Source organism: Barbus barbus, assembly GCF_936440315.1.
Source record: "Barbus barbus genome assembly, chromosome: 41".
NCBI lineage: Eukaryota > Metazoa > Chordata > Actinopteri > Cypriniformes > Cyprinidae > Barbus > Barbus barbus.
Window position 1 is genome coordinate 6,502,991 of NC_136719.1, and position 12,614 is coordinate 6,515,604.

At 37.9% G+C, this 12,614-nt stretch overlaps 1 protein-coding gene across 1 annotated transcript in view; it reads right to left on the reverse strand.

Moving 5' to 3' along the window:
- The window catches only part of LOC306860328 (bromodomain adjacent to zinc finger domain protein 2A-like), a 34,796-nt gene extending 25,410 nt beyond the window's left edge, over positions 1-9,386 (reverse strand). The window contains exons 1-4 of the mRNA XM_079401973.1: positions 9,189-9,386; positions 6,395-6,524; positions 5,310-6,116; positions 972-2,636 (exon numbers count right to left, since the gene is read on the reverse strand). Of these exons, the coding sequence (XP_079258099.1) occupies positions 972-2,636; positions 5,310-6,116; positions 6,395-6,524 (2,602 nt within the window). The 5' untranslated portion in view covers positions 9,189-9,386. The remainder of the gene's footprint in view (positions 1-971; positions 2,637-5,309; positions 6,117-6,394; positions 6,525-9,188) is intronic.
- Between the last annotated feature and the right edge of the window lie 3,228 nt (positions 9,387-12,614).

The window sequence follows — 12,614 nt, forward strand, 5'->3', positions numbered from 1 at the left end:
TTCAGGTCACTTTTGACCGAAAAGTTTTACATTTTGAAAAGCATAGCTTCATCGGAACAGTACGAAACTTGGTAACTTTAATGGTATTTGGTAGGGCTTGATTCGAAAAGGCTAAATGGACGTTAAAAAAAAAAAAAAAAAAGTGTCCCGCTTGTGGTCTTCGCTGTAAGAAATGACAACCATAGGAAATCATTGGGAAAAAAAAATGGGAAAATACTAGTGCTGTCAAATTATTAATCGCGATTAATCGCATCCAAAATAAAAGTTTTTGTTAACAATGTGTGTACACTGTGTATATTTATTATGTATATATAAATACAAACACATGCATATATTTAATATATAAACAACATGTTTTTCTTATATTTATGCATAATATAAAATATAAAAATATGATTATAAAAAAATATATAAATGTAAATATTTTAAAATATATACTGTGTGTATTTATATATACACACATAATAAATATACACAGTACACATACATATATTATGTAAACAAAAACTTTTATTTTGGATGTGATTAATCATCCATTAAAGAAAATACAGAAAAAGATTTGCATGTAGTCAGCCATGATGCAAAAAAAAAAATTGCACAGCTAGTCTCTATTTTAACCTATATTACTGCATTAAAAAATTTTTTTTATTGTAAAAATTATATATTTTTTCAACTGGAAAAAATGAATCATAATTATTGCATAAATATTAATTGGTACCATAAAATTCTCTCAAAAGAAAAAAAATGTTATTGAAGAAAAATGTACAACATCGATTTTCCTGGGGAAAAAAATGAAAACAATTCAAGGCTTTGGCCACTTTAGACCAGCAAGGAACCAAGAGTGACCCAAAAATTAAGGGGCTTGGAGGGTTAAAATGAATCAAAAACAGTAATAATTTAATTTAATCTTCAGCAAATGAACATCGATTTGTTTGTTTATGAATCCATTATTAGTGCATTGAAAATCTCACCTTTCATAGAGTGTGTAGAGGCATTAATCGATGCAGAAAGCAGGGAGGAGCTGTTTTGTGAGGTGTTGTTTAAAGAGGAGTCATCCAGTAGAGACGTGTTATCTTTGAGGGACGCCTCCTCAGTGGAACTGGTAGAGGTCATGGAGATGTTCAAGTTTTCTTCTTCACAAGAAGTGTCCTGCAAGACCCTGGAGTCATCAATCATGGATCCTTCTGTAAACTCTGATTGGTCTCCAGTCTGGGAAAGACTATAAGAATTATCAAAAGTGTCCATCATTGAACTCCCATTCTCAGCTCTTGAGCTTTCAAGGTAGGTTGACTCAGCCAAGGACGGACGGTCCAGTGACGTGTCAGTGCTAAAAGAATAATTTAAAGTCTCACTTTCTCCTTTCCTCGGGGCAGCCTGATCTCTGATACTATTAGAGTCCTTTCTGCCAATGGCCATAGTGTCTCTTTCAGGTTCCTTTGGAACAATGAAAGCCGGTTCAATGTCTCGACCATGAATTTGCACCTTATGCATCTCAGCTTGAGCCTCATTACTGGATGTGCCCATTATGACTCCAACTTTACTCTGGGAGCCACAGGCCTCGTGTTTACCATGAATCAGACTAGAGTGCGATTCCCCAAAGTTGTGCCGTAATACACCATGAGAACTCATCTGCCCTGGACTGTGAGAAGAAACATCTACATTTGCCATTCTATCTGAATGTTGAGCTGCAGAACCAATGAGGGAACGAGATACATTTGGAGTAGCAGAAACATTGAGACTTGCTGAAGATGCCTGAGAAGAATAGCTAACAACAGGAGGTGGTGCAGAGGAAGCCAAAGCGGCAACTTGAGGAGAACCAGCGACCACAGACAGAAGTGCAGAGACTGTGGGGAGAGAGACATTATCGGCAACAGATGTTGGAGTTGAGGAAGCAGCAGGATGTTTAGGACTCTGGCCTGTTAGAGGTGATGCCTCTTGAGGTCCTTTAAGTGGTGCCAACGCAGGAGGAGCAGAGACAACAGATGGAGATGCAGCTAAAGATAGAGGTGTTGGAGAGACCGGTGGACTTTTTGACCCCTGGGCCTCCGCCAGAGGCTGCGCAGCAGGCACCGTTGGAGGATGCATCAAGGTCTTTGAAGATAACACCACAGGCTGGTTGTGGGAAACAACAGGTGGAGCTCTGGAGCTCTTAGGAGAAGACATTGAAGAAGGTGTACCAAGTCCTGCAGGTGTTCCTTCAGCTGATGAATGTCCAGAGAATCCAGGTCTTTGGCCTTGGACCGTCTGAAGCGGTGGTGTGAGAGGAGAGGGTGGAGAAATGGACGCATGTGCGCCGACACCCGAAACTGTAGATAAAGCAAATCCTGAAGATGAAGGAGAATGTGAATCCTGCCCAGAGACCGTTTTCCGAGGCGGACTGGCTAGTGGTGGAGGAGGTCCAGTGACAGGGGAAGAACTAAGCTCTTTTGTGGCAGCTCCCATCTCCTGACACTGTTTTACAGGTTTCTCCAGGTCCATGATTGGATGCTGCGCACCCTGGTTATAGTCGGTGGAGGAAACAGGGCCAGGGGGCTTTACAGGAAAACTCTCAGTTTTGAGCAAACATTGGGGTACAGAGCTTCTCTCCACTCCATTGAAGCCTTTATCCGTTTCTTTGAAGGACTCATTCATAGGTACTACAGACCACGAAAAAAAAAAAAATACAGCTGTTAGTAAGGCATGTAAGAACAAAACTGTTCAGACTGGTAGCAAAAATCCACATTCATTTGTACATGGTTTGAAATGCAAATAAAATTGGATTTTTAGGTCAGAAATGTGGCTTGGAATGTAGTGCACTATACTGTTAATGTGCAGGCAACTAGAGTTCAAACCCGACTTGGGTTGTGCAATAGCATGTGCACCGAATTCACTCCTTTACACTCCATGTATCTATGTAATGAAATAGAAGCTGTGTATAATGAATGAATGTACAGGCCAAAAATCAACATATGCATTGTGGAATCAACAATAAAGCCTCTGATGGTTGTCGTCTCGTGCTCCTCTGAGCAATTTAAATACAGTGCGAATAAGGTCAAAGCAGAGCAAAAAGATTAAGACAGACAATGCATTTTGATCTTCGATGAAAAGCACGGCATTGTTGATTGCTTTATTGCACCTAAGCTGCGTGCAGTTTTCCACTGTCTGATGAATGAGGGAGAATGTGGGTGGAAAAGAGAACTGGGGCAAGATATCACCCGTTTACAGACTATTTTTCAGTTTGAATCACTTCCTAATCCAAAAAGTCAACAACCATTGGTGAAAACACGTCTGACTGGCCTAAAGTTACTTATATCAGAGGACAGAATACTAGCGCTGGTGATATTAAAAGCCATTCAGGAAGTGCATAGCACCACCTAAGTACAGGAAATCAGAACATGCATGATAAAACACGCTGCCATTCTTGTAATCGTATTACTTACAGTATGAATACCAAAGATTATATATTGTTAAAAAGCTATCTGCAAACAAGTGAGAAAATCTTGGTTTGAAATGCTATAGACCTCATAAAACAAACTGACTATGCAGCTGGTCATATGAGCAACATACCAAAAATGGTTTATTAATTTAAGGCAATGTACTAGTATGCATAGATCTTTACTAAGGCTTAATTTAAGAGGGGGGGACGAGTGAGAATTGGGCAGGAGTGCCACCACTTAAAACCACTGTTTTATAGTTAACAAAAAAAACTGATAAAGATAAACAATGTCTTTTGTTTGTTGGTTTAATTAACAAAAATTAAATAAGTGAGCACATGATAAATCCACCATTCAAAGTGTTTTTGCCTTCGCATAAATCACTACAGTAGAAGCCAAGGCACAACCAAAACAAGGTTTTATTCATTAAGCGCTAGAGGGAAGTTCCATAGCGTGCATACTTCTTTACTGGGAAAATTTCTAATTAAAACACTGTTTCGAGATTCTAAAACTAACTAAAATATCAAATTCATTAGCTTTTTTTTTTTTTACAACCCAACTCTATTAAACATGAAAATGCTACTCAATAGCAATTAGGGCTGCACGATTGTGACAAATCATAATTGTCGATTATTCGCTTTAAATTGCAATTGAATTTCGATTATCACAATTTACATTGAATGAGTAGCTTTATACCATTGTTTGAAGCAACTGCATGCCATATTTTTCATATGAAAATAAACAAGCTGAAAACACACTTACTGAAAAACGTATCGCTTTTCTATCGCATTAAGCCTTAAATATCAACTAAACATCTTAAACACACCAAATAATGTAAGTGGACTTTATCATTTTTTATTAATTCCACCTTTGAATGATTACGTAATTGTGGCATCCCTAATTGTAATCACGATTAATTGTGCAGCCCTAACAGTAATAACACTAGACTGCGATGAGAAATCTGATGTTGTTAAATATTTAACACTTTAACTTTGGCAGCCCTACAATACCAACTAATGCAAAATAATTAAATGCATATAAATAATAATAATAAATTAAAATTAAAAATAGTGCCGTCAAACGATTAAATCGCATCCAAAATTCAAGTTTGTTTACACAATATATGAGTGTTTACATAATATATTTATGTGTACTGTGTATATTTATTATGCATATATAAATACAAACACACGCATGAAAATATTTAAGAAAAATATGTTATCTTTATATTAAATATTTATATAGAATATAAAATATAAGATTATAAATATATAAATGTAAATATTTTCAAAATACATACTTAACGTGTGTGTATTTATATATACATAATAAATAAACAGTACACATACATATATGTGACCCTGGACCACAAAACCAGTCATAAGGGGCAATTGTTTTCGAAATTTAGATTTATACATCATCTGAAAGCTGAATAAATAAGCTTTCCATTGATGTATGGTTTGTTAGGATAGGACAATATTTGAAAATCTGGAATCTGGATTTTAGCCAGGCATATTGCTAATAAAAAATTAAGTTTTGATATATTTACAGTAGGAAATTTACAAAATATCTTCATGGAACATGATCTTTACTTAATATCCTAATGATTTTTGGCATAAAAGAAAAATCCATCATTTTGACGCATACAGGGTATTTTTGGCTATTGCTACAAATATACCCCAGCGACTTAAGACTTAAGGTTTTGTGGACCAGGGTCACACATTATGTAAATAAACAATTTTATTTTGGATGTGATTAATCGCGATTAATTGTTTGACAGCACGAATTAAAAATAAAACCTAAACTGAAAATACAAAATGAAAAACTACATAAAAAATCTAAACCATAACAACCCTGTTTCCAACACTCTGAGGCCTGTTTGTGGCAGTAGCTCACCTTGCATCTCTCTGCTCTTAGGCGAACCGCTGTCAGGCACAGCAGAAGGGGACCTCATTGGGACCGGAACGTAATGGGGACTGCTTCTGCCTCCTCCGCTGGCCACGTGATGGTGCTGAGGGCTTCCTCGTGGAGGCGTAAAGCTCTGCGCAGCAGGTGGTATCATCTGAGTCTGCGCTTGAGACTGAGTTTGGGTCTGCGGTTGGGACTGGTGTGATGGATGCTGGTAATACGGCATTCCATTAGGCATCACACCATAATGCTGCTGCTGTTGTTGCTGGTGTTGAGTTGGGTGGTGGTGTGAATGGTGTTGGAGATGATGCGCCGTTGTAGACTGGTGCTGCAAGGCCGGTGGCTGCTGGTGATGCTGGGACGCTGGGATCCCCTGGTTGGGATACGTCCCAAACATGCCGTGAGAGTTATATCCCATGGGCATCGAAGATCCCGCCTGTGGCTGCTGCTGCCCAGGATTTCCCCTTCCCCAAAACTGCAGCCCAGCACCCGGAGGTTGCCGGGACGGTCCCATACTGCCATTGACTTGGTACGGTCCATGGTCCTGGAAGTGGTGCTGAGGCTGCTGTGGTTGTATCCCACCCTGGGAGCCCGGTTTCTGGTGCAACCCGTGGGGCGGGGCGGGCCCCATCGCTGGGTTGTACTGAGACTGGCCCCACAGATACTCAAACCCCATGCTGCCTGGGAGGTGATGGCTGCTAATATGAGGATAAGAGGAAGAGGGAGGGTGGGAACCTGGCTGGCTGCTCCCACCTGCAGTAGTGATGCCGTTCACATTCATTTCGCCATTCAGATCTGTGTGACGAACAGCATCAGTTAAAAACAGAGCATTAAATAGATAGTTCTCAGAGAGCTCTCGGATTTCATCACAAATATCTTAGTTTGTGTTTCGAAGATGAACGGAGGTCTTACAGGTTTGGAACGACATGAGGGTGAGTCATTAATGACAGAATTTTCATTTTTGGGTGAACTATCCCTTTAAGGGCTTAGAATCCACCACGTTTATGGATTTATAGACTACATGCAAGGATAAAAAAAATTTAATAAAATGCAAATACAAGACAGAGACTCACTTTTCCCTTGCTGGGGGAAGCTCATGGAGGACCCGTTAGTATAGAGAGAATCTCCTGAGGAATGCTTCAGTCCTGAGTTAGCTGACACAGAAGAGTGAGGCCCGTAATTGAAATGGTTATTTGCTTCCATCTGGCGGAAGAAAAATAAAAAAAACAATTGAAAGATGATATGAGGCATATTTTTAGTATTAAGATACTTTCACTTATGCCACGTTCTCATGCACAGACAACTGTAAATTTGACAACTGTCATCTGACTTCCCTGAAAAGTGTAAACACTATCCCTGCATCTAAATATGAATACTAAACAGTATGTAAAATCAGTATTGTTGCGTCCAAAATGATACACTATGAACAACACAAATTTTCATCAGAGTCTGAATGCATAAAGTGTCCATCCCACATTCGGTTAATTAAATGCACATCCAGACATTTGAAGTGCACTTTATTATTGAAATTTTCAGTGTGAACACAATAATCAAAATATTTATACTACAAAAGGCACAGAATAGTGCATAAGGACACAAACTGGGATGCACCTTATGTCCAAATTCATAGTGTTCAATAAAACTAGGCGAAAAGTGCCCAGATGAGCTACTACTTCAGATGAGATTCTGAAGTAGTACACTTTACAATCCCATAAAGGCCATAGGAGAGGATTATGAATGACAGTGAAACAATGCAACTCATGCCGTAGGTCACATGACAAAGCCAACATGAAAAAAGGAGTACGCCTGGATTACATTCATATTACAACATACTTTTTTTAAATCAATTGCAAAGTTTGTTCCTCATCAACTGCAGTGCCTACTAAGTATGTGATTTCTGACACACAAAAAAAAAATCTCTAACAATCTGATACAGCAACACTGGCTCAACTATTCAAGCAAGTTTAGGGAAGGACTTTCCATTTATCCACCAATGACAGACAGGGTGTGGGATATATTCAAAAAAACTACTTTAAGGTCATTATAAACAAATAGAATGTTACTTTTTTATATACTTCTGGCAGACAGTTTTATATGAAAACTTGCATCAGTTATTCCCTGGGAAACTAGGTCCATGCTTTTACAGAACAACTCAATAGGTTGTGCTTGTTTACCTAGGTGTCTGTCACTCAGCTGTCAAACCATTCAAAAAACAGCTTTACCCAACAAAAAAAAACAAAACAAAAAAAGACAACCCATTTTTGTGGCGTACATATTTGTGTAAAATAAAAAAAAAGTCATGGAAAAATAAAAAACTCCAAATAACCTGACTCCCACTTCAACTCTTTACTAATATCACAATTACCATTTTTAACAATAGGCTCATCTTTCTGAAACTGCAGACTCAAGCTCTCACCAAACCTTGCGAACCACAGTCTCAAACCCTAGCGATCTGCCAAACTATACGGCTTTTATCAGCAGTGTTGGCGCGTGCAAAGCCTTCTGAAGGGGTTTCTGCATCGCAGCAGCGCTGAGCAGGAGCCGGTGTTTGAGACGCAGCCAGTGAACGCTGCTGTGGCGGACATCACAAATATTGCTCTTCACATCTCAACATAAAATGTCGCAGATAAAGCCGAGCAATCGCGTTAAATAAGACGCATCTCACACTCAGATATCACGCTGAACGCCAGCCTCAAACTCAACAATCACACCCGAAACACAACAACAAGTCAGTCCTGGACATTTTTTAGAAAATCTAATTAAAACGACCTTATGTAGATTTATGCATTTAGATCAAATCCGGCGGCGCTAATTATTTTATGCGTGTCCATCATTAGCCACACGGCTAACAGTAAACACATCCAACTCAAAACTGCACGGTTTCATTCAGAAAGTGGCGACACAACGCCACTAAAAACCCAACACATGCGAAGAAAGAGTGATGTTTAATTACATATTAAACGGGAAATGTGAATAAATTAAATATAGAGATGTGGGAATCGGTTAGCATGGAGGCTAAGCGCTACACATGACCATGCGCTGCTTCTGGATCACACACACATATATAAATACACATTTAATAAAACTTCTCCAACACTAAAACACCACAACTCAGGGTAAACCAGCGCATAACTCGGTTTCTTCGGCCAATTTAATAGCATTACACTCTTATAAATGAACCCATAAACCGAAGAAAAAGAACAACAACCGACACAAAACGAAAACAAAAACACACCGCTTTAAGATAAAAGACTAATTATGTATTAACACATATGACCAGACACAAATGTAATGGTAAGTGATGTACATAAAGAAAACATATGGCTATACAGACACTTATAAAATGATGTTTTGATGTGAAGTTTGCTGAAAGTGCTGGGTTTATGAGGAGAAGCCGTGACTGAATGAGGCCTGTGTCCCGCATCACACCGATTATCAGACAATATTCACAGATTAGCATTCATAATAATGCAATATCTCGGAGCATGAATGAAATTGGGCACGAAATTAATTTAACAGCGTTTAATCATCGATGAAAGCGGTGTAAACAGCAGGTCTTATTTACATAATCACGGGTTTGTGCGTTATTTAAATAATTAAAGACGTACAGATAAAACAGGCTGATTATATAAATACTGAGGGTTTGTGAGCTGTGAGACACTAGAGGTTATCTTACTGTGTTTTTAAAGCTCGCCCCAACACATGCGATGTTAAAAACAGACGTTTATCGGCTCGTCTCAGAAGGTCATGTTTCGTTGATTAATTCGGGTTATTCTCCAGATATACACTGAGAGAAAATGAGGCAGCATCACCCACACAACACACTCTCAAAAGTTTCCCCGTATAATGATAATAAAACTGCCCAACCTCGATATCTGCCGATCGCACAGGAGACAGAGAGTATGCTCCCCGGCACGGACCAATGTGGATGAAGAGGGTGTAAGCGATGTAAATAATAAACGGGTAAATCGCTAGCCTTTGGGTTTCAGATTTGCAAACATGGCTGGTAATGTTTGAGCGCAGCCATGATCACAGACGAGAGAAAGAGAGCGAGCCGAAAGAGGAAGTGAAGCAGCGCGCGCCTCTGGGTCTTAACGCCGGCTGGATGCGCGGCAGAGAAGAAGAGGATTGGACGATATTTGGAGGAGATGCAGCTATTTAAATATTTGGAATCTGAGGGTGCAAGAAAAAATCTAAATATTGAGAAAATCGCCTTTCAGTTTCTCCAAATGAAATTCTTAGCCATGCATATTACTAATCAAAAACTATAGGAAATTTACAAAACATGATCTTTACTTATGATTTTTGGCATAAAAGAAAAATAGATAATTTTGACCTATACTTTTGCTACAAATATACCTGTGCTACTTAAGACTGGTTTTGTGGTCCAGGGTCAGATATAATAATACCGAAGGCCACTTAAGTGTGCATAAAGAGTGTTTCTTAACACATTTTTAAAAAGTGTCATTTGTAATAATGTCTAATTGAAAGTTATATTGTTTTAGATAATCTGTTGTCACGCTTCAGAGAAGGCTACTTGATTTTTATTTTAACTGTAGTGTTATTTGATTTTACATTTAATGTTAATGTATTTTAAAAGACCAGTGACCCTAAGCAGTTTGGGGATGTTTTAAATACTAAATTGAAACTTCAGCTACAAATGTGTAGCCTAATTATAGCCTAAATATATACTTAAATAGGCCTACATGACAGATGTTTCAATAGAAATGACATTAAAGTATATTTTATTATAAATGTTTGTCAGCCATACACTTTAAACATATTTCCCCACACAATACAAGTAATGAAATTACAAAGATGTACTTACATTTAATTATAAAGATGTCCTACTTAAATGGGTCAAAAAACACACTAATCGCATGCAATATAAATGTAACTATAAAACATTTTAATTTAATTAACATGCAGTTAAGTGTCAGAAAACACTACGTTCAGTTTGCATATTCTGTTAAAGTATTATTTTCCATAAAAAATAACTATTTTTTTTATTATGCAAAGCAGCTACTGAACAGACAGCTAGATTTGATGAATACCTGTACAACACTGGTTGACTTCCCCAAGCCCCTATTGGTGGATTATTATGATATTCTGATATTCAGTTGCAAATATACGTCTTCCATTGCTGTTTTATTCAGCAAGGATGCAATAAATTGGCCCAAAAAATACCTTCAAACATTCATACTGTTTCAAATCAATTCTGTCCAATGTAACATTTTAGGTTTCATTTGGGCCAGGGAGTCATTTCTGCTGCTCTCATGTCCTATAGGGCTGTCACACAGACACAAGTGTGTGGTCAGTTTTACTCACATTTTATACATGTGGCACTCCAAAAAAATCACTTATACAGCAGCTCTAACAGCAGTAACAAACAAAAACTTAAAAAGGAACCACAATATTTGCTTCATTGTGTAAATATGTGACTCTGGGGCACAAAACCAGCCGTAAGTAGCACGGGTATGTTTATAGCAATAGCCAATAATACATTGTGTGTGTCGAAATTATCCTTTTTTTTTAGATAATTTTGAAAGAAGTCTCTTATACTCATCAAGACTGCATTTATTTGTGACCCTGGAGCACAAAAGCAGTCATAAATAGCACTGGTATATTTGTAACAATAGCCAACAATACATTGTGGGTCAAAATTATCCATTTTTCTTTTATGCCAAAAATCATTAGAATATTAATAAAGTTCCATTAAGATATTTCGTAAATTTCCTACCATGCACATATCAGATATATCACTTAATTTTCGATTAGTAATATGCATTGCTGACCGACTTCATTTGGACAACCTTAAAGGTGATTTTCTCAATTTTTTATTTTTTGGCACCCTCAGATTTTCAAATAGTTGTATCTCGGCCAAATATTGTCTTATCCTAACAAACCATACATCAATGGAAAGCTTATTTATTCAGCTTTCAGATGAAGTATACGTCTCAATTAAAAAAAAATTGACCCTTATGACTGGTTGTGTGGTCCAGGATCACATTTGTGGTCTGGTGAATGAAAAAGCATGGCCGGTTGCAACAAACAAACTCCTTTAGTAATATAAAATTATGAACAAATAGTCATTATCGATTCCCTTTTCAATTGCCAGATTTGTTGCTGCTGAGGGGAAGACTTCATATGTGTATGGAGCAGAACAGAAACCGTCGGGCTTTAGGGCCCAGCTGAGATACTCAGTCTGAAGTCACTGGAGAGGAATGGATGCGCAGCTACAATGCGGCTGTAGAGGCCATGCCATTCATCCAATAATAGGTGCATAATATTTAAACGACTGCATTTATCCAGAATATCCCCTTTTTAAATAGGCATTTATGGCATATAGGCATTTACCGCATTTATACTTAATTAACATGGCAGAAAATGATAGATAGGCTACACCCTGCTGGTTGGTGTGAAGGGAGAGGTGTCCGCATGGCGCGCGTCGTTATGAGCCCATCATCATTTTAGCACCTCCTTCTTGACCTCGCGGCGATATTGATGTATGAAAGCGAAAGTTGTGGATGCTTATTAAATACGCCTCTGGAATTGGCAGTTAAAAACAACAATTTTACCTCATGCTTGCCAGATATCCATCACCTTTATTATTGAACAAGTTACTGAAGCCAGGTTGGCTGAGGGAGGAGCCTTTACAATAAAGTCCCATTAGTTAACATGAAAAATACTCCTAAAGCATTTATTAATCTTAATAGTGGGTTAATGCTCAATTCTACATTTACTAATATTAACATCTAAAGTTGTATCTGTTAAAGGAATATTTCACCTCAAATATGAAAATTTGCTGAAAATATGCTCACTTTTAGGCCATCCCAGATGTATATGAGTTTGTTTGTCCATGTGAACAGATTTCATTACAGGTACATCTCAAAAAATTTGAATATCGTGAAAAAGGTCAATATTTTTTGTCACTCATTTCAGAAAGTGAAACCCATATATTATATAGATTCATTACACACAGAGTGAAATATTTCAAGCCTTTATTTCTTGAAATTTTGATGATTATGGCTTACAGATAATGAAAACCCAAAATTCAGTCTCAGAAAATTAGATTATTAAATAAGATCAATAAAAAAAAGGATATTTTAAACAGAAATGTCAGGCTTCTGAAAAGTATGTTCATTTCTATGCACTCAATACTTGGTTGGGCCTCCTTTTGCTTTAATTACTGCCTCAATGCGGCGTGGCATGGAGGCAATCAGCCTGTGGCACTGCTCAGGTGGTATGGAAGCACAGGTTGCTTTGATAGCGGCCTTCAGGTCATCTGCATTG